At 49.3% G+C, this 22,959-nt stretch overlaps 1 protein-coding gene across 6 annotated transcripts in view; it reads left to right on the top strand.

Moving 5' to 3' along the window:
• Window positions 1-19,741, top strand: part of LOC119979037 (neuron navigator 1-like) — an 806,372-nt gene extending 786,631 nt beyond the window's left edge. For all 6 annotated transcript variants that reach the window (XM_038821010.1, XM_038821009.1, XM_038821014.1 and 3 more), the window contains 3 exons: window positions 2,627-2,745; window positions 5,598-5,795; window positions 19,414-19,741. In XM_038821010.1, coding sequence (XP_038676938.1) covers window positions 2,627-2,745; window positions 5,598-5,795; window positions 19,414-19,509 — 413 coding nt within the window. In that variant the 3' untranslated portion in view covers window positions 19,510-19,741. The remainder of the gene's footprint in view (window positions 1-2,626; window positions 2,746-5,597; window positions 5,796-19,413) is intronic.
• The last annotated feature ends 3,218 nt before the right edge of the window (window positions 19,742-22,959 follow it).

Here is a 22,959-nt window from a genome sequence, read left to right as displayed (position 1 = left end):
CCGTTTGTTACCCATCAATAGGCAGTTCTTTGATGCGTTGTCAGTTTATTGAGTGTGAATGCATGTAAGTTAGCCAGAATCTTTCTAATCAGGGTGAAATTCAGCCAGCATCACGGAAAAACATTTGTAGTAATGAGCAACAATTGCATTTAATCTCGGTGTGCAGGTATAACGTGTGTGGAACAGTACCACAGCAGCAGATTGACCCTGCATGCTCTGAGCTTGGTTTACCTCAGCTATCAGTGTAAAATTTAGATTCTTAAAACTTTTTTTTTTCTGTGTTTCCTGGTTGGACAGGGTTTTTTTTTAATAAATTTTTTATTGGGTTTTTGAACAAGGTTGAATAGCTTTTTAAAATTTTTTTAGAGTACCCAATTCTTTTTTTTCCAATTAAGCGGCAATTTAGCATGGCCAATTGACCTGCCCAGCACATCTTTTTGAGGTGTAGTGGTGAGACCCGGGCAGACACGGGGAGAATCTGAAAACTCCACACAAAGTGACCCAGGGCCGGGTTCAAACTCGGGTCCTTGGCGCCGTGAGACAGCAGTGCTAACTACTGCGCCACCGTGCTGGCCCTGGGTTGAATGTCTAAGCGATTCATGAGATGGGAACAGTGGGGGAACTAAGGGATAGAAGTAGGATATTCATCACTTCAAGCCTGTTCTGCCATTCAATCAGTCAGTCTGTGCCTCAACTCAATTTATCCACCCTGTTCCATATCCCTTCAAACCCTTACCTAATAGGAAATGGCCCATTTGTGACCACTTTAGCTGATCTAGCATCCGCAACGTTTTGGAGGAGAGAGTTCTCGATTTCCATTTACCATTTGACCTGACTTTTGATTATACCCTTCTTCACGAAGTGGTACTCAGTGGCAAAGCTGGCATCTCTTGCCCATCCCTAGTTGCCACAGAAGACATGATGTTGGGCCTTCTGAAACCACTACGGTCCATGTGATGAAAGTTTTCCACCACCCCCACCCCTTCCCCCCCCCCCCCCCTCTCCATTGCTGTTCGATAAGAACTTACAGGATTTCAAGTCAGTGACAATTAAAAAGCAGGGATATAGATCTCAGCCAGGTTTTTGTGTGAATTGGAGGGGAGCTTAAAGGTGGTGATGTTCTCGTGCATCTACTGCCCTTGTCCTTCTAGGTCAGGGGTGGGCAAACTACGGCCCGCGGGCCGCATGCGGCCCGCCAAAGGTATTTCTGCGGCCCACCAAGTCATTAAAAAAAAAAAAAAATTTTTAAAAAAAAATTTTTTTTTTTTTTTTTTTAATTTTTTTTTAAGGTTAATAGGGGGGGGGGCTGTTGGGTTACTTACTGGTATAGGGTGGATACGTTGACTTGAGTAGGGTGATCATTGCTCGGCACAACGTCGAGGGCCGAAGGGCCTGTTCTGTGCTGTACTGTTCTATGTTCTATATGAGGCGCCCAGAATCATAACCGGGTGAAGTAATTATTTTACTTAATATACTATGCGGCCCTTTGTGAATTGTGAATTTCTGAATGTGGCCCTTGCACGGAAAAGTTTGCCCACCCCTGTTCTAGGTGGTGGTGGCTGCAACACCCCCCTCCCCCGAGGGATTTTCCAGTGTTGCTGAAAGTCAATGGACTTATGGCTGGCTCTCCATATTTTCCATTCCCACCCACAACGGGTCGTGGCAAGGGTGGGACCAGAAAATGTTTCCTTCCTCCTTTCCAAGTAATTCTTTTCTATGATTACAGTAGATGATCAATAGCGTCAGTATTTTACTGGATTCAAGTCCACTCCAGTTTAATCTGGCAAAAGGATCTCAAATTGGACATTCTGCCACTGCTATTTGAAACCCTTTCAGTGCAACCACTGGCTGAGCACTGCTAGTATTGCCCTACTGCCACAGAATATTGAGTGAAAATATCAAGGCTAGAATTCTCCTTCCTTTGGCTAGCAGTGGGATTATCTGGTCCTAGGCGGATGGGTGTTCCTATGAGGCTGATGACTATCAGACTCTTCTACACACAGTGGATGTGTCATCTGGCCTGAAGTTCCCGACACATCACACGCGGATTGAAGTGAAGCCTTTTGTTTTTTTGGATGGAGAATTGGAACGCCCCCTCACTGGACAGGTTTACCTGCCCTGCAGAGCTGAAGTCAGTTCACCCTCTGCACACCCAAGTGTGGCCCAAAGAGACGCAGGAGTATCAACGACCATGAAGGAACATTAGTGTGTACTCCTGTTCCCATTTTCCTGGTCGGTTTCCCAGCGTGGTGAGGTGGCTAAAATAGGAATTCCCATTGATAGCGGCGGAGCAGAGAATCCCGCCAACAATGGCGAGCCGCCTCCCGTCGCCAAGAAACAGGCGGCTACGAGGCCGGGGAATCCTGCCCCAAGCCTGACAATCGAACTGAACCTATTTAAAATCCTCAGTGATCAGGATTAATCAGAATGGGGTGCAACTATGCCCTGCGCTGTAATTGGAGGCAGGGTGAAAATGGAAGTACAAATTCTCATAGATTGATCTATTTAATTAAATATCTGAATTTATTCACCTTGCTTAACCTTAAGAACTTTTCAAATAATGAACGTCTGAGATGTTGTAGCCATTATGGAACATTGATGTTCCTTCTTATTTATTTTCTCACAGGTCCTTGCTTTTTCCTGTCCTCTCCGGTCATTGTGGCTGAATTCAGAGAATGGTTCATTGACCTGTGGAACTATTCCATTCTCCCTTATCTTCAGGAAGGAGTTAATGATGGCATCAAGGTGATTATATGTACAGATTAAATAGCTACATTTATAAGAACAGTGCTGACCTATCAGATTAAGATTTTGAAGTTGAGCTTGATGAAAAGCCTTCAACATGCAAAATCTTGAGTGCAACGTAACCTTAACAGCCCTCTTTTCTTAATGGATTTGAGGTGCTCAATTATTTTTTTTAAAAAGTCAGTTTGAAGACTTGGCTTGCTCAAAGATTTGCTTCAGATGTTTTCATGTCAACTTTGATGAGAATCGTGATGAAGACAGAGGAGCTGCCTCCAATATGTGACAATGCCAGGGTTAGAAAATCAACCATAATCAAGCAAACATAGCCTGATGGGCAGAATCTATTCATAGGCAACCTCGTTAATAAACTAAGTCAGACAAAATCTGCAGGAAAAATAAACAATCCTGTTTGCAAAGTACTGGGAATACTTTGCAGAGGCTGCACTGGTTTGAGCAATCGCAGGCAAACAAACATTTCCAAATTAGCGGCAGCAAGAACAGAAGTGAACTATTTTCAATTTGTTGGTGAAATTAAAATGACGAATCTGCTAGACCAGCATTATGAAATTGTCAATTTAACACAGTTGATAAAAATCAAAGTAATGAATGTGCCTTGTTAAGCTGCTGTGCTGGTCTCCTTATTTCTGAAGTTAATGTTTTACATGTTCCGACAACATTTTGTTTCCATTCCTAATTCGCACTTGTATGCTTTCATTTGGAAAATTGCGTAACCCTGACCATGGATTTATTTACAGGTTCTATCACAGACCTTCAACACTCTTTTGTGGGTGGAGATAGGCAGCTGTCATAGTTTGTTTAATAAAGGTGGAGGGAGCCAGATGAGTAACATACAGAAGACGTTTATTTATAATACTTACTATTGACAAATGGGCCCGATTAGACTACTGGGTCCTCTCTCTTTGTCGGTCAGTTCCTATCTGTCCGACCTTATATACACACAGTATTACCCCTGTATTTAACAGGAGAGCTCATACTCCTCGAGACACATAAGGGAAACAATCAAGCCAGCCCTGTGTGTTATTACAGTTTGTTTCCTCAATCACACTGGGGATGAGCACTTTATGCCTGAGGGGCACTTCATCTTGCATGCTGACATCAAGTGACCTGCCTGAGGGGAAAAAAACTAAAGTGAATTTTGCAGAGGAGCAATCTTCAAATGGAAGTTAAGACTCCAAATACATTCTGGGCCAATTCAGAGTGCGCCCGTGGAGCTATCAGCCCTCAAATTGAAATTTATGCGGAGGTGGTGGCCCTATGCTCAGCTGAATAGTGCCACTTTTCATAGGAAAGCAAGGCTGCAAATGTAACAATGGTGAAGTTGTTTTGTCACCACATTCAGCTCCCAATTGGCAACAAAGAAGGAATACCAAATCTCATCAACATCTGCTTTGATTTCATGAAACTTAACGTTTAATTGACTAATGTTTATGCTAAAATTGAATTTTTACGTTTTGGATGCCGTTGGCTGACTTTCTACTTAAAGGTTCAAACCCATTTGCAATTAGCATTTCATTATTGCTCAATTAAAAGCCATTTCCCATTTTATAAACTAGTTTTTTGCATCTGCTGCCCTTTCTTACCAAATCATGACTTAATGCCAATGTATAAATAACAACTCAGACTCTAAAGTTTATCTCTTTTGTTGGATTTAAGTGAAATAATAAGATCTGAGGACAGCCAGATTTTCCAAATATCAATCTGATTCCTGTTGTTTACTGTAGGCTAGTCATATATTTAGGGAAAGGAAGAAAAAGCTGTAGGAATGTTGCCACTGTATTGGAATGTATGGGATGATCAAACTAGGCCACCATAGTAGTTCGGTATTATGGGGCATTGAAGCTAGTAAATGGTTGATAGAACCCCAACAGCAAGTTGCAAATGGACACCAGACATACACAGGAGAGCTAGATCTACCAACAACCAGAATTCTGCCCTGGGCCTACACAAAGAAGAGTCATTTTCTACTGAGAGACAGGATAATAGACTGCTCCCTGGAGCTAAAAACAGAAAGAAAACGCAAAGGGTTATAGGCCTGAAACCTAAACAAGTTGAGCGCCTCTGCAAGTGGTACCTTTAGGAGGAGATGATAACATTTCAACATCCTGGGGGTTACCAATGATCAGAAATTGAACTGGTCTAGCCATACAAATTATGTGGCTGCAAGAGCAAGTCAGAGAGTAACTTCCACCTCCTGACTCCCCACAGCTGTCCACCATCTACAGGGCACAAGTCAGGAGTGTGATGGAATATTCTCCACTTTCCTGGATGAGTGCATCTCCAACAATACTCAAGAAGCTTGACACCATCCAGGACAAAAAGGAGCCTGTTTGATTGGCACCCCTTCCACAAAGGCAGCTCACCACCACCTTCTCAAGGGCAATGGAAATGGGCAATAAATGCTGGCCAAGCCAGCGACACTCACATCCCATGAAGGAATAAGAAAAAAATATAAGTCTGTGATTGGTTAGTGGACTTTATACTTTCTGATCCAGGGTGAAGATGTCAAAGTAGATGATTGTGTGTGATTCTGATGTTGATTAGCCTCTCTATCTGTCAATACAACCTATGTAGACTGCATACTATAAAGAAACAAAGACAAAGCCCGATTTGGGGCTCTCCCGAGATTCACTCATCACGCCTGGATCCACAATGGTGCAATGCAATGGCTGAATCACGCCCCATATGACCATTTAAATTGAAAATTAAAATTAGTTTTAGAAATTCATTTTTTGTGTTAGATCTTAATAGTATTTTTGCATTAAACAAATAAACACATGAACTGGACGGCAATTTTTATTGCTGTCAATAATCTTTCCTATTTTGTCTCTCAGACATATGGAAGAAAAGCTGTGTGGGAAGATCCTGCTAAATGGGTGCAGGATACTCTACCTTGGTCAACTGCTTCACAAGACCGCTCAAAGATCTTCCATCTGCCTCCTCCAAGTACAGGATCACAGGTTCCAGTTCCTCCTGCAGACAAAAGAAAGATCAACGAGACGGCACCTACTTCACTTGAATCAGACCCACTTGTAAGTGTTGCAGCAGGGCCTTAGTTAGTTCAGTGCTGTTGGAATTCCAGCCTTCACTAACTTTCGAGAAAAAGCAGGCATGAGCCTCAAATGTTGGAATAACTTATGTCTACTTTTTTGTTAAATTAACAATGGTGGCAATTGGTTGGGGGAGAAATGTTGGGTAGGACTCTTTCTCTTCTTTTTTTTTATAAATGTTTTTTTATTGAGTTTTCATATTTTATATATGACAAATTACAAGTTATTAGAGAGAGAGAAAAAAAAAGGAAAACACAAAAATTTAACATGAATATTTACAGGTAAGCATCTTCATAACAATAATTGTGGCCGCCCCCTTTAGCCAGCATACATATTTTACATTCCCCAATATGGCCGAGGCACATGTTTATAGGCATTTATTTATAGTTTGGTTTTGGGCCTTGGCTTGCCATCAAACCCCCATACCGAGCCCGTAGCCCCCTCCCCCCCGGCTACCTTCCCCCGATTCCCGTCCATTTTCCCCTGGATCTTGGCCACCCGACTATTCTTCCTCATGTACGTTGGCCACAAACAGGTCCCGGAACAGTTGCATGAATGGCTCCCACGTTCTGTGGAAGCCGTCGTCCGACCCTCGGATGGCGAATTTGATTTTCTCCATTTGGAGAGATTCCGAGAGGTCGGACAGCCAGTCTACAGCTCTGGGTGGTGCTGCTGACCGCCAGCCAAACAGGATTCTACGGCGGGCAATCAGGGAGGCAAAGGCAAGGGCGTCCGCCCTCCTCCCCAGGAATAGATCTGGCTGGTCTGAAACCACGAAGACCGCCACTATCGGGCATGGCTCCACCCTCACCCCCACCACTTTGGACATAGCCTCGAAGAAGGCTGTCCAGTACTCCACAAGTCTGGGGCAAGACCAGAACATGTGGGCGTGGTTGGCCGGGCCTCTTTGGCACCGCTCTCTTTCTCTTCTTTGACTAGCGCCACAAAATCTTAAAGATCCACTTGCAATCGTCGAAGCGCCTCAGTTTAACATCTGATTTGAAAGGCTGCACTGAAGTGTGAGCATAGACTGTGTGCTCATGCTAACTCTGAGGGAACAATGCAACCTATTCAATCGGGACAATTGGATGGATTATCACCCTTCGAACCTGGTGAAAGAGCTCGTGTTGCCAAAATCAGTGTTTTTCAAACTTTTTTTCCCGGGAACCCATTTTTACCAACCGGCCAACCTTCAGAAGCTAACCCGGCCGACCTATGCGACCCACGCCGGCCGACCTGTGCGACCCACCATTTTCTCTTACCTTGGGCGAAATTCTCCCCTACCCAGCAGGGTGGGGGGGTCCCGGCGTAGCGGAGTGGTGCCAACCACTCCAGCGTCGGGCCTCCCCAAAGTTGCGGAATTCTCTGCACCTTTAGGGGCTAGACCCGTGCCGGAGTGGCTCCCGCTCCGTCGACTGGCGCCAAAACTGGCGCCAACGGCCTTTGGGGCTACGCCGATCAGTGTCGGAACTGGCCGAAAGGCCTTCGCCGGTCAGCGTGAGTCCGGGCATGCGCCGCAGCGTCAGCGGCCGCTGACGTCACTGTGGTGAATGTGATTCACACCGGATTATAATCTGTATATACATGTGTCTATATTGTAAGTGCAGTTGCACTACCTGACCTCCAGGGGGAGTAGCTCTGGGAATGCACGAAAGTTGTACTGGGCTCCTCCCGTGGCTCCGCCCAGGACTCCTCCCCCGGGAGCTGCTGTATAAAGATCAATGCCACAGGGTCAGCCGGCCAGTTCACCGAAAGTTCAACGGCTAACAGGCTGGCTCTGTTGTAAGTATATTGGAACCGCTATTCTAATCCTACAAGCACGTGTCCGTAGAATTGTTGGTTCCAACAATTTAATATACTTAGGGAACAGTCGAAGAAATCATGGAAGCAGCCCTCAAGCCCGGATGCCTAGAACTCGACCCACAGGATGCAGAGGCTAAGGAAATTTTTTCCCACTGGCTGAGATGTTTTAAAGCCTACCTGGCAGAAGGCAGCATCGCCGGAACAACGGAGGAACAAAAACTCAGCCTACTGCACGCGAGGGTAAGCCACAGAATCTCCACACAGCTGAATCCGGCCGGTTCTTACACCACAGCGCTGGCAATATTGGACAAAGTGTACGTTAGGCCCATTAACTAGGTTTATGCACGCCACGTGTTTACGACTCGCCGTCAGCGGCCTACAGAAACGCTTGCCGAGTTTGTAAGGGAATTGAACAATCTTTCCAATGACTGTAATTATCAAGCCGTTACCGCGGCTGAACATAGGGAGCTTGCTGTGCGGGACGTTTTCGTAGCTGGCCTCAGGTGCGCCAAAGACTGCTAGAAATGGGGGCCCAGGACTTAGATACTACTGTGGAGGCTGCTACCACTATGGAAGTTTCCTTCCGCAGCCTCACGTCGTTTCCCGCGGACCCCGCGACCTCATCGTGGACCCCCGACCAACAGTCCCCCCAGGCCTGTGCCGCACGGCCCCCCAGCTACCGCGCTGCCAAAGGCAGTTACTCTGCTGCCCCAGCCAGCTACTCAGCTGCTCCAGCCAGCTACTCAGCTGCCCCAGCCTGCCATTTCTGTGGCCAAAGCCAGCACCTGCGGCAGCACTGCCCAGCCCGATCCGCGACCTGCAGCAGCTGCGGGAAGAAAGGCCACTATGCCAGAGTGTGCCTCGCGAAAAGGGCCCCAGTTTTTAACTCCCCAGCAAAGAGAACAAATCGCTCCCAACACCCGTGGGGCTCGAAACGCTGCGGCCTACGCCCCGACTCCGCCCCCTCCCGCCACGTGCGATCCATGGGGGCCGCCATCTTGGCAAACCCCCACCATGCGGCCGGCCACGTGCAACTCATGGGGGCCACCATCTTCCTCGCCGCTCACCACGTGCGATCCATGGGCCCCATCTGCATCAGCATGCTCAGAAAGCTCATCGGAAGAATACGGCTTCCCCGGGCACTCGCCACGCAGCTCAACGCGGTCACCCTGGATCAATCCCGCCCCAAGCACCTACGAAGTTCAATGGCGGAGGTCCAGATCAACGGGTACAGCACGCCATGCCTCTTTGACTCCGGGAGCACCGAGAGCTTTATACATCCAGAGCTGGTAAGACGCTGTTCGCTTTCTATTTTTCCGGTGAGCCAAACTATCGCCCTTGCTTCGGGCTCCCACTCAGTCCAAATCCAAGGACGCACCGTCGCTACGCTCACAATTCGAGGCGCTAGCTATTCTAAATTTAAACTTTATTTCCTGCCCGACCTCTGCGCGCCACTCTTATTAGGCCTGGATTTCCAGTGCAACCTCAAGAGCCTCACCCTCAGCGGGCCCCTGCCCCCACTCACTATCTGCAGCCTAGCCACGCTGCGCATCTCCCCCCCTCCTCTCTTCGCGAATCTCACTCCAGATTGCAAACCAGTAGCTACTCGCAGCAGGCGATACAGCCTACAGGATAGGGTCTTTATCCGATCGGAGGTCTGACGGCTGCTCAGTGAGGGGATCATAGAGGCCAGTAATAGTCCCTGGAGTGCTCAGGTGGTGGTCGTCAAGACCTGGGAAACATTTTGCATGGTCGTCGACTATAGCCAGATGATAAATCGCTTTACGCTCCTAGACGCGTATCCCCTCCCCAGATTTGCAGACATGGTTAATCAGATCGCTCAATATCGGCTATTTTCCACGATTGACCTGAAGTCTGCATACCACCAGCTCCCAATCCGCCCGGAGGACCGCCACTACACGGCGTTCGAGGCCGATGGCCACCTCTTCCACTTCCTCTGGGTTCCCTTCGGCGTCACCAACGGGGTTTCGGTATTCCAACGACCAATGGACCGAATGGTAGACCAGTACGGGCTGCGGGCTACGTTTCCGTACCTGGACAATGTTACCATCTGCGGCTATGACCAGAAGGACCACGACGCCAACCTCCACCGTTCTCTGCAAACGGCACAGAAATTAAATCTCACTCATAACAAGGAGAAATGCGTTTTCCGCACAAACAGACTGGCCATCCTCGGCTACGTCGTGGAGAACGGAGTCCTGGGCCCAGACCCGGACCGCATGCCTCTTAGAACTCCCCCTCCCTCATTGCCCCAAGGCCCTCAAACGGTGCTTGGGGTTCTTTTCATACTACGCCCAGTGGGTCCCTCAATATGCGGACAAAGCCCGCCCACTCTTTAAGGCCACACGATTTCCCCTGTCTGCTGAGGCGTGCCAGGCCTTCACCTGCATCAAGGAGGACATCGCCAAAGCAGCCATGCGGGCGGTGGATGAATCCACTCCCTTTCAGGTTGAGAGCGACGCCGCAGAGGTAGCTCTGGCAGCCACTTTAAATCAGGCAGGGAGGTCCGTTGCATTTTTCTCCCGTACCCTATCCGCTTCAGAACTCCGACACTCCTCAGTCGAGAAGGAAGCGCAAGCCATCGTGGAGGCTGTTCGTCACTGGAGGCATTACCTCGCAGGTAGGAGGTTCACCCTCATCACCGACCAACGATCGGTTGCCTTTATGTTTGACAACTCGCAAAGGGGCAAAATAAAAAATGATAAAATCCTTCGGTGGAGGATCGAACTCTCCACCTATAGTTACGATATTAAATATCGACCGGGGAAGCTCAACGAGCCCTCGGATGCCCTATCCCGCGGGACATGCGCCAGTGCACAGATCAGCCGTCTGAAAGCCATCCACGTTGCTGGATCCAGCCCCCCCCCCCCCTCCCACCAACCCCACTGAGGAACCCCTTAACCCGTTCCCTATGCTGCCGCCCCCTCACGCCACCGATTCCGCAAGCTCACCCCACCGGTTCCCAGCGCCAGAACCAGCCCGCCCCCAGTCTCCGGTCGAGCCAGAGGTGTATAAAGTTTGGTCGAGACCCGCACCGGAGTCTGCCATCGTACCCCAGCTCTCAACACCCACCCAGCCACCGCAAGAGGCTGCAACCCCGGTGCTCCGCAGATTGAAAAGAACAACTCGTCCACCGGACAGACTAACTCTGTGAGCCACCACCCCCGCTGGACTCGATTTGTTTCACAGGGGATGAATGTGGTGAATGTGATTCACACCGTATTATAATCTGTATATACATGATTATAATGCTCCACCCCCAGAGCCCCGGGGGCCCGCTCGCGCCGCCAATCCTGCCGGCACAGAGGTGGTTTAAACCACGTCGGCGGGAGAGGCCTGACAGCGGCGGGACTGCGGCCCATCGCGGGCCGGAGAATCGCCGCGGGGGGCACGCCGATCAGCGGGGTGCGATTCCCGCTCCCGCCGATTCCCGGGTGGCGGAGAATTCCGGCCAGGGCGGGGGCAGGATTTACGCCAGCCCTGGGCGATTCCCCGACCCTACGGGGGGTCGGAGAATTCAGCCCCTTGTTTGTTGCTGACAAAAATGGAGGAAATGGTTTTGGGTCCCTTTGCCCCAATGGTCCCTTTGGCCCTCCAAACTGGAAAACAAAAAGGCTGCGACCATATAAAAACAAATGCGGCCGCACTGCTCATGCAGTTTTGCGCATGCGCACCGATGATCAGGCATGCATGCGCAATGCGGCCAAATCTTTAAAATCTGTTCCTGGCCATTTTGAAGGCCGTTCGCATTCGGCGTTATTAAAAGCCGGCTGTTGCGTGCGGATTTGCGCGATCGGGAGCGTCGTGACGGATGGCTCCGCGACCCACCCGCGGATCGGGCCCCCGAGTTTGACAAGGCCTGGTATACATGATGGAAAGCTGTCTGGATCTCACCATTTTCAATTTGAACAGATGGTCCTGGACAGAAGGATAATCAGACCAACCAGGGCTGGTGGGGTTCCAATTCACAACAAATAGTCAGGTTGCAATGATGTCAGGTCCTGACAACAATTCTGTTATCAAAGGGGATGGCTTGGCATTCCGGTGGGTCAGCTTTTCCACCAGAAGAAACGCAATGTGAGGAGGATTAAGAAGCTGAAGGGAACTCCTGCAAAGTCCTTTTGTGTGAGGTCAGGAGGAGGAGGCTTTATTCTGATAGGCCCCAACCTCCGGTTCTTTCCCCAACCCACCCCCGACGTCCCCAGAATTTCCTTTCCCGCAGTAACCTGTGCTAAAGGGTGGCTCGGTTATACACAAGGTCCAGTGACACTCAACCATTTCCTACCCCACTTGGTGCAGGTTTCAGGTGGGTAGTAGTCCTGCGGCATGATAATGAAGGCTGGTGGTTAAAACTGGCTTTGTACTGCTGCAGGCAGGTACGAAACAAAGTGAAACCAATCGTTCTCCACGAGAAAGCTGCTGGCGATTAAAATTTCGCCGTCTGGCCTGCTGGCAATTAAAATTCCATGTGACGGGCCTGTTTAGCCACGTATTTTCCAGCAGCACCGAGAATGATCCCGCTATTGAACGGGACTCTACTTCATTTCTGAGCTTTGGAGAGGAACACCACGCGGAGGCAATACTTCAGCTCACATCCTGCACTAACAAGCTGCACTCGCCAGTGTAGGAGGAGATCGGGCCGCATTTTTAAATGGTGCCCTGATTTCTAGACATCCCACTGCAGCCTCCAGACTCCCCCAACACCCCAAATTACCAATTAAGGGCCATCGAGCACCCCCCCCCCCACATCCCACATCATGGGCAGGGCACCCCCGGGCCCAATCCTCGACATGGGCAAGATGCCACCTGGGCACCTTGGCACTGCTGGCCAGGGAACATTGCCATTGCAAGGGTGGCACCCTATGGCACTGCCAAGGTTCCAGAGCAGCACTGCCAGGATGCCAAGCTGGCAGTGCCACATTGCCCTGGTGGAATTCAGGATGCCAGGGAACCACCCTGCCCAGAGCCCAACCACCCTGGGGTCCTTGATCACCTGGGGGACCCCTGAAGTGCCTGTATGCCTGGAAACTAGTGCTAAACGGCGTCTGCTTGGGGTTTTCCAAGGTGAGGCCGTTTGATCCCAGATGCTCGGTCGATCCAGAGTAGACATATTCAAGTGACTTTAACCTGAATATGCAAATGGGGTGGGATCCCGAACCCAGCACCTCGCGAGGCTCTGCAGTGCTTTGGCATTGCCCACCTGTGACTGCGACAAGCTCCCCATCACCTCGGCCATGCCCATCTGAGAGAGGAACATTTTCTGCAGAACCTCATCAAGTCTGGTACTGGGTCACATCTCCCAACGAGGCGGACATTACATCGAGAACCTCAACAATGGCCGTCACCGACTCAGCAACACCTTGGACACCTTCGCTCATGGTGCTGAAGTCATCATGCTCTCCACTGCAGTCGCCAACCTAGCAGTGTTGGCCTTGGTGTCATGCATTACCGCCATCATCGCCTGCACTCGTAACCTCTGGGACTCCTCCAAGCGGCTATGGACCTGCTGGAGTGTGCTGACATCTTCCTCTGAATGTCGCGGGCGCTCCATAACATCTCCATCAGCTCCAAATAATGCTGTTCCATCGGCTCAGCATTAGGCTGGGATCCAGCTGGGTCCTGGGATCCAGCAGCCCTCCAACTGCTGTCTTGCCTGGGGGTTCCTGCCTCCACCTGATGTGCAGCAGTGCAGTGCTGACCACATTGTGCCTGACTACTAACATTTCCCACTGAGGTGCATGTCTGCGCTGGTGGATGGTGGGGCTGTCAGCTGTGCCGTGACTATTACTCTACTCCGATGTGTCTCCTGGAGGGCCGGGGAGAGTGCCGCCCGGGATGGGCCGGAGCCGTCGGCTGGAGGATCTGCAGGAGAATAAACATGTGGTCAGTGGGAGGGATGGGTCAGTCTGTAAGGCAATAACAACTCATGCTTGACAGGCCATCCGGGTGGAGCCCAATTTTTCCTCACCTCTGCGTCGTCCTCCACCCTCCGCGTTGGTGACCGCTCTGTCCTCGGCCACACTGGTCACCTCCAGTCTCCGCCCTTGAAGGAGGTGAGGATTCTTATCACTGCCACCACCTGTCTGGGCTCTTTCCCGATGGTTTTGGGAGAGCTATTCCTGAGGAGACACAGTTAGGGCATCATTAGCCATATGCGTGGTTTACAGTGTTAGGAAAGAGGAGGGTGTGAAGGAGGGGTTGGGAGGGTTGAAGGGAGGACGGGTTGGGGGTGTTGAAGGGGGAGAGGAGAAGAGGGCTCGAGTGGGAGTAGGTGGGTTGGTGGTGGGGGACTATGGTGTCTACTCACTCGTGCTGCCCGGTGTAGGTCATTGACCTTCTTCCTGCAGTGGAGGCCAGTCCTCCTGGTCACACTCCCAGCGCTCATAGCCGCCACTTTGTCCCAGGCAGCACTGACTGCCCTATGGCTAACCCGTCTGGACCCTCTGGGGAACAGGGCATCCCCCACTGAGTCAAGCAGCCTCCGCAGGTCAGCACCCCTGGATTTTGGGGCTGGTCTCCTCGGCGCCATTGTTGCGAGCTGGCTGGGGTTCGCTGAGGAAGTGCTGCTGAAATGCTGCTCGATCTTGTTGGCGGGCGGCTGGCGAGTGCGGTACCGGTGAATCAGCTGGCGAGCCTTCATTTGTAGTGAGAAGCCCGTGAGGCCTCATTAAGTGGACCAATTAGCATTGAATAGCATTGCCGGCTGTGCTGGGCCGAGTGCTGGGGAGCACGCGCCAATTCCCGCTTGCTGCAATACTTAGAAATCTTTCCGGAAAATCACGCCCTAAATGTACTTGTACCTGACAATGGCCGGGATTTTCCAGTCATTGCGATTCCCTGTGCCTGTTGGCAGCGGCCCCCCCCCCGCACCCGGATTTCCCGACGGGCTGGGGTAGCTTGAATGGGAAATCCAATCGACAAGTGGCAGGAGTTTGCAATCCCGCTGCCAGCGAACGGTGCGCCACGGAGGAACATGCGGCTGGGGGAACAGAGAATCCAGCCCAATATTGTAACATACATATAAATAATATTTTTGAGAAGTAGCTAATGAGTATTAGTCCCTAACTGAGTAGGCACAAATCTGTAATTATTTGAGAAAACAAGCCCCCCTTTATTCCAGGCTGAATATTTTGGAAGCGTTTCACTCACTTTGATTTGTAACTTTGAAGTCAGGCACAAATGGGTCATTCATTCAGAAATGTTGTGCGTCCTCCAATTTTACACTGTGATTGTTCTACTTCAGTAACGTTGTAATGAAAATTGGATCTCTGCCCTTTATCCAAACTCAGTATTGACATTTCAGGAAAAGACTTAAACTCCATGTAGAACCACTGCTTGTGTAACATTAGTAACCTTCAGAATATTCGACAGACTTCCATATTTTTCAGCAGAAGTGTTTCTTTCCATGACACATGCTGCACTGAATACTGATCAGAGGCCTGCATCTCGAAGATACATCACATTGGAGCGCTTTTGAAGTCAGCAAATCCATTTTAAAGTAATCATTGTGGTAGTTTCTGTTAGTCAAAGCTGGAAACTTTTAATTACATTATCTTCACAGAAAAAAAAATCTGCAACCTTCTTCATTATGGTAAGAAGTCTTACAACACCAGGTTAAAGTCCAACAGGTTTGTTTCAAACACGAGCTTTCGGAGCACGGCTCCTTCTTCAGGTGAATGGAAAGGCTTGTTCCAGAAATGTTTATATAGACACAGTCAGAGATGCCCCGGAATGCGAGCACCTGCAGGCAATCAAATCATCAAAGATGCAGAGAGAGAGGTAACTCCAGGTTAAAGAGATCTTCATTATGTATATTGAAAGAAAGGTCAAATATAGCATGAAATGAGCAGAAGGCAGAGAGTAGGGAATGCTAATTCATTTTGCAACAAAAAGGAAACTTCAATTTGACACACAAGTGTTAATTTTTCACTCCCAATGTAATTTAAACTAATTTAGCAGGGGGGGAAGTGCACTAACTTGGAGCATCAGAGAGGAGAAGTAAGACGAACAGAAGACTGGGAGAGACAAAGAGCAGGATTCACCATTGGCTGTCGCTGAAATCGGGAAACGCAGAGAATATAGGTTCCGACATCAAAATCGCAGCGGAGCACAGAATTCACACTAAATCACAATTCTCCAGCACCTCAACAATGACGTGAATGCATTCCGGACTGCAAATAGCAGTGTTCAAAGCCTCTAATAATTTAAAGTAAATCTGTGACAGTTCCTCTTCTTAAAGTGATGCCAATTAAATTACACGAATGCATTTTCTGTGGTTTATCTTTTCCTCTGGAGCCTGTTTACACATTGACCATAATAATGAATATTGTTCTAATTTATAATTAGTCAAGACGTGTTTTGTTCTGAAATTCTTCTGACTATTTTGAACTTTAACCTGAGAAATTGAACTGACTGAAGTTAGCAAACTTTTTCCGGCTGTTTATTCTCTGTTTTCAACATTTGAGTTGTTTCTTCTCTGCCTTTTTTCCTAACGTGTTTTGTCACGACTTTACAATACTCTTCCATTTTCACACATTTGGTGAGCTGTTAAATCATATGATGTACCGTCAATTACCACGAGACGAGAATGCTGAAACAATTATTGCACAAGATGTTGTGCCTCCTGCAGCTGGAACGAGAATGGAAGCAGCGGAGGAGAGCATACACTTTTATACGCCGCCTGTTGGGCGTAGCCAACAGGCAGGGATTTACCGTCGTACCTGTAATATACGGGCAGTGCTGGAATACATCCAATATATCACTAGTGGTGTTTACCACATCATATTAGTGTTGTTTCCCCATTTTATAACAAATCTTGAAATTGTTGAACTGTATGACAGTGGTTTCTGTTAGGTTTCACCCGCAACCAGCCAAATCAACGCAAAGGGCTGACGATATAAAGGCCAAATATCCAACCCAATCCTATTTTCCACGATCTTTTGTGTTGGTTGACAAATCATTGCACTTGAAGCTGCCCCCACCCATCAACTTAACCATGCCCTGGTAATCAGGGTGAGATTTTGATAATTGTGCTCATTCACAGCCGATTGACGAGGCAAAAAACATCAGAAAACTATTGCAGCTAAGGGTCAAGATCCAGATTTACATATTTAATTGAGAAATTAGGCTCACTTAAATATGTTGTGGTCCGATGCTCCCGAGGCTTCGGAATGAATGCCCATTCTGGGAGTCCTCTCTAAGGGGCCGTTTAGCACTGGTCCACACAAACGTGGACCAAGCGCAACAGAACCTTGGGTGGTCTCGCGGGCCATCGGAGACCCTCCGGGTGGTCAGGCTCTGGCAGGGTGGTATCCTGGCACTCCCGCTGCTGCCCAGGCACCCTGGCAGTGACACCATGATACTGCAAATTAATAAGTTTGCTCTTTAACAAATGTACTTGGGTCTTTTTGTCATTTTTAATGGGACAAGTGTGGATGCTTCTTTTGTTCAAATGGGATGAGTACCGCTGGATGCTGGACTCTCACACCCAGGCACTCATCCTCTCTCACACACGCACACTCATCCTCTTTATCACACATGCATTCATGCTCACATACACACTCATGTTCTCACAAACACACACTCATCCTCTCTCACACACACACTCATGCTTTCTCACACACACACAATCATCCTCTCACACACACACACAATCATCCTCACACACACACACAATCATCCTCTCTCACACACATATTCTCCTCTTTCTCACACACACATCCTCTCACACACACGCTCTCCTTTCTCTCACACACGCTCTCCTTTCTCACACACACGCTCTCCCCTCACACACACACTCTCGTCTCTCACATACACATTCATCTTCTCACACACACTCATCCTCTCTTGCATACACACATTCCCCCTCTCTCACACACACTCATTCCTCTCACACACATCATGGGCGGGATTCTCCCCTACCCGGCGAGGCGGGGAGTCCCGGCATGGCGTAGTGGCGCCAACCACTCCGGCGTCGGGCCTCCCCAAAGGTGCGGAATTCTCCGCACCTTTGGGGGCCAAGCCCTCACATTGAGGGGCTAGGCCCGCGCCGGAGAGGTTGGCACCACGCCGACTGGCGCCAAAACCGCCGCCAACAGCCTTTGACGCCCGGCGCCAGGGCTGGCCGAAAGGCCCTCGCCAGTTCGCGCATGCGCCGGTGCATCAGCTGCTGCTGGCGTCACCACCGGCACATGCACGCTGGGGTATTCTCTTCCACCTCCGCCATGGTGGAGGCCGTGGCGGCGGCGGAAGAAAAAGAGTGCCCCCACGGCACTGGCCCACCCGCCAATCGGTGGGCCCTGATCGCGGGCGTGGCCACCGTGAGGGCACCCCTCTGGGGTCCGATCGCCCCACGCCCGCCCCAGGACCCTGAGGGCCCGCTCGCGCAGCCGATCCCGCCGCCACCAGAGGTGGTTCAAACCACGGCGGCGGGATTGGCCTCTCAGCGGCGGGACTTCAGCCCATCGCGGGCCGGAGAATCACCGCGGGGGGCTCGCCGATCGGTGCGGCGTGATTCATGACCCCGCCAATTCCCGGGTGGCGGAGAATTCCAGCCACGGCGGGGGCGGGATTTTCGCCGGTCCCGGGCGATTCTCCGACCCTGCGGGGGGTCGGAGAATTTCACCCCATTTCTCTCACACACACACTCAACCCTCATACGCTCACCCACTCTCACATACACACACACTCATTCCTCTCTCACACACACTCATTCCTCACTCATACACACACTCATTCCACTCAGACACACATATTCCTCTCACACACACTCATTCCTCTCACACATATACTCATCCTTCACAAACAAATACACACTCGTCAATCCTGAACATTTCCCCACCCCTCGCAGGCCCCTCTCCCCCACTCCATGCAGGCCCCGCTGTCCCACCCCTCGCAGGCCCCTCTCCCCCACTCCATGCAGGCCCCGCTGTCCCACCCCTCGCAGGCCCCTCTCCCCCACACCATGCAGGCCCCGCTGTCCCACCCCTCGCAGGCCCCTCTCCCCCACACCATGCAGGCCCCGCTGTCCCACCCCTCGCAGGCCCCTCTCCCCCACACCATGCAGGCCCCGCTGTCCCACCCCTCGCAGGCCCCTCTCCCCCACTCCATGCAGGCCCCGCTGTCCCACCCCTCGCAGGCCCCTCTCCCCCACACCATGCAGGCCCCGCTGTCCCACCCCTCGCAGGCCCCTCTCCCCCACACCATGCAGGCCCCGCTGTCCCACCCCTCGCAGGCCCCTCTCCCCCACTCCATGCAGGCCCCGCTGTCCCACCCCTCGCAGGCCCCTCTCCCCCACTCCATGCAGGCCCCGCTGTCCCACCCCTCGCAGGCCCCTCTCCCCCACTCCATGCAGGCCCCGCTGTCCCACCCCTCGCAGGCCCCTCTCCCCCACTCCATGCAGGCCCCGCTGTCCCCCCCCTCGCAGGCCCCTCTCCCCCACTCCATGCAGGCCCCGCTGTCCCACCCCTCGCAGGCCCCTCTCCCCCACTCCATGCAGGCCCCGCTGTCCCACCCCTCGCAGGCCCTGTTGCCACATTTGTTCCTCTGTCCATTCCATTTGATGTAATTTAATTTTGTGCTTCTTTCTGCTTCTCTGGTTATTCGAGCCAAAAATAGCACAAAACTCAAATGGTATCGATCTGCCGGCCTGGTGGCTCCCGCAGAACCGAGTTTGGGAGCCCCGACACTCGCTAGCCGGCAAATGGGCTATTTGAGTACAACTAGCCAAATACGTTGTAATTCAATCTTAAATGCTTCTTTTGTTATATATTTGCAGATGACTATGCTACTGAGACTGCAGGAGGCAGCCAATTACACCCAAAGTTGTGAAGGTGAAAACATCCTGGAATCATCTTTGCAATCAACACATTGAAAAGAAAAACACATCAAGGAATATGTCAGCCATCTTGTTTTTAATCATGCCACAACTACACTTTGGATATTGTAGTTCCGAAACAGAAGTATATTCTGTAATAGATGTAGTTAGGTACGGGGCTAAATTAATTGATGGGTAAAATTGTAGGTTTAAGGCCCAAAATCATATGTAAGTTAACTGTGATCATTTATTGTAAATCATATTACATAGACATCTGGAAGAAAAAAAACATCTAATTATATGAACTGTTAATGCTGTATTTGTACTTTATAATTCAATCTTCAAAAGTGCATGGCAATCATTTAAGCAGAAACAAATACGATTTTCGTGAGCTTTATTAAGGTTAACTCCTAATCTACAACTCAAACAATTATAGGAGCCATCGCTGTTCCACTACTGCTGCCATCTCAGATGTCACACTGGTGCTGACTGGAGGATCTCTCCACCAATCTCTACAATTTATAGTGCTCAAAATCTTATTAGTCGACACAGCTTGTGAAATGTGAATCATGGTGAAACCACTAAAAGAGGAAATTTGTATTTTCTACACTCTAAGTAGGTGCACTTTGTAATTGGAACATTTTCGTGCCCTGATTCTCGAAGTGAAAGTTTCTGAAATTAGGACATGCATTCAACTTTAGGCTGAAAGGCTGTCGCATTTGCAACTGGAACCCTTAGAGTACTCTTTCCTTCTGTTCTTCCTCAGAACTTTTCAATCAAAAGATGGGCAGGGGAAGGACAATTGTCCATTGTGAAAGCAAAATTGGTAATTCCAGAAATATTTTTTCCCCTTTTTCAACACACCAACCTAAGTTCAGTGTCTCGAAAAGATCCTTTGCTCTGCTGTTCCAAGGAGGAATGCCATCTGCCCCCAGAGCTCTGCTAAAACCAGCATTAAATTAGCTGCTTGATGATGAATAGGAGCAGTCCAATTCTCCTTACCCTCTAATTTTTATCGGTCTTTGAGAAGGTGCCTTGTGACCAGGCAATAGTTTTGTATCTTGTGATCAGTCCACCCATAATGAAAGCCTTTAGCACAATATCCCTTCCCCAAGTCTATAATCATCAAAACTAGTCATTTTTAAATAGTTGCAGAAATTAATTTTTTTTGTTCTCTGTAAACCTTGCAATGGCCACTTTCAACACAGCATAAATAATCATTCAAAGCCCGTGCTATAAAACTGTGTAACTTTTTCTCAAAACATATATTCCTGGCTGGGTCACTGTCTGTGTGGAGTCTGCACGTCCTCCCCCTGTGTGCGTGGGTTTCCTCCGGGTGCTCCGGTTTCCTCCCACAGTCCAAAGATGTGCGGGTTAGGTGGATTGGCCATGCTAAATTGCCCGTAGTGTCCTAATAAAAAGTAAGGTTAAGGGGGAGGTTGTTGGGTTACGGGTATAGGGTGGATACGTGGGTTTGAGTAGGGTGATCATGGCTCGGCACAACATTGAGGGCCGAAGGGCCTGTTCTGTGCTGTACTGTTCTATGTTCTATGTTCTATAGATCAACTTAAAGGGCACCATCTGCAGAGGGAATGTGCTCCCTATGTTAAGGAGCGCTTCAAAAGGCTATTTTAAAAATAAACATAAATGTATTTCCATGCTATGAAGAAATATTCTTATGTGTTTAGGTCCAAATGCACATGCAACTTGACCGAGTTTCCCAGCCAGAATGATGCATCGATCCTCGAGCAAGTACCAGTAAGAATGAGGATCAACATCCTGAATACCCATTTGTTTGTTCAAATGCGACCTAAAATTGCAATACAGCCTTTTGAGCTTTAGTCAATACTTAGTCATTGAAGTGTGCGGGAACACTAGGGAATCATTTCTAGCCACAAGATACATCTGAATTTGAACAAGGGGAAGAACTGCTCTCACAGAAGAAATGCACATGCATGGGGAGTTGGGGGTGGGGCGGGGGGGGGGGGGGGGGGGGGGGGGGGGGAGGTGCGTGAGGGGATTTCTGCTAACTCCCTCAAAGCAGGAACAGTCTTTCTGTGGAAAGTATTTCTACCTTCCAAAAAGTTGTGCTTCCCTTCAAAAACAAAGTGGACTGCACAGAATTGTCATATAATCCTGAACTTTGTTATAGCCGGGAGCAACCGTATCCTTATCGGTTGGTCTCTCTGGATTGTACTTGGTTACTTTATTTTTCTTTGAAATATTTTGCTTTAGAATTCTTTGTGACAGCTGGAGTTTAATTTCTCTTATTGTTTCATTCATTTTTTTGTTTTCATTTGAGACTGGTCGTAAATTCTCACTTTAAACATTGAGTCCCGAAAATTAGCAAGGAAAAAACATTAATAAGGCGGTTCATCTTTTTTCGATTCCCAAATTAAAAAGCGATTTTTGTTTTGTTCAATGTCAAGCTTGATATTAGTCAGCTTATAAAAATATTATAAAACATCACTGTAGGAATATGCCCAGCTCTTAGATCGAGTCGGGTGACCAGAAATGAAGGGAACTGTCAAAAACAACCCAGAATAAAAACATCCTGGCATGGATTTAATGCAGCCCACTGCGGCAGGGAGTGTGGTGTCCATGCCCACTTAATCACAGAAGAGGCCGCATAACAGGCTCCTGGCAGTGTGAAAACCTTCCATGATTACCATCGGAAGCAGGAATGGTTCTATGGAAGAAACTCAACATTTTGCAATGGATTGGCAATTAGGCTTATTATTGAGCCAATTTACATTAATTATTTCTGTTTCCATCTTAATTGATTGGTGGGTTAACCCTGCTGCCTCACGGCGTCGAGGTCCCAGGTTCGATCCCGGCTCTGGGTCACTGCCCGAGTGGAGTTTGCACATTCTCCCCATGTTTGCGTGGGTTTCGCCCCCAGAACCCAAAGATGTGTAGGCTAGGTGGATTGGTCACACTACAAATTGCCCCTTAATTGGAAAAATTAATTTGGTACTCTAAATTTATTTAAAAAAATAATTGAGTGATGGCTGAGAGATTACATTTCAGGGGCATGGCTTTTCCATGTGTTCAAAAGACCTACTGTGGTGTGGTACCTCTTTCAAAAGCACTTAGTGCCCAATCGAGGGACGCAGCATAGGGCAGGGGTAGGGGATAGCCGCTAAAAACCGCCCCGTGGTCTTGCACTGAACCTCGCTCATGTTTATTTTTCCTATGACCCCTCCCCACAACCCCATCCTGCTCTCACTCACCTGTGGCCTGGTTCCTCCGCTATCCTAGGCCGTTCTTGGGGGTGGGGTGTTACTGGCAGCAGCCACCACTCCCTGTGACGCTGACCTTTGATTGATTGGTGGACAGGGGTGTGATTTCCACCCCCAATATCTTGAATTCCAGGGAAAGCCTAACACTGGTCACTTTAAGACACTTAATCCTCCCAAGTCTCCCTCTCAGGTATGATGCAGGTTTCCCACCAGTTCTCCAATCAGTGAAGTGAACCACATTAAATTCCACCAGTTGATCACTTAG

The sequence above is a fragment of the Scyliorhinus canicula genome, chromosome 15 (assembly GCF_902713615.1).
Source record: "Scyliorhinus canicula chromosome 15, sScyCan1.1, whole genome shotgun sequence".
NCBI lineage: Eukaryota > Metazoa > Chordata > Chondrichthyes > Carcharhiniformes > Scyliorhinidae > Scyliorhinus > Scyliorhinus canicula.
The sequence above is the reverse complement of the archived record's forward strand: the minus strand, read 5'-3'. Positions and strand labels throughout refer to the sequence as shown.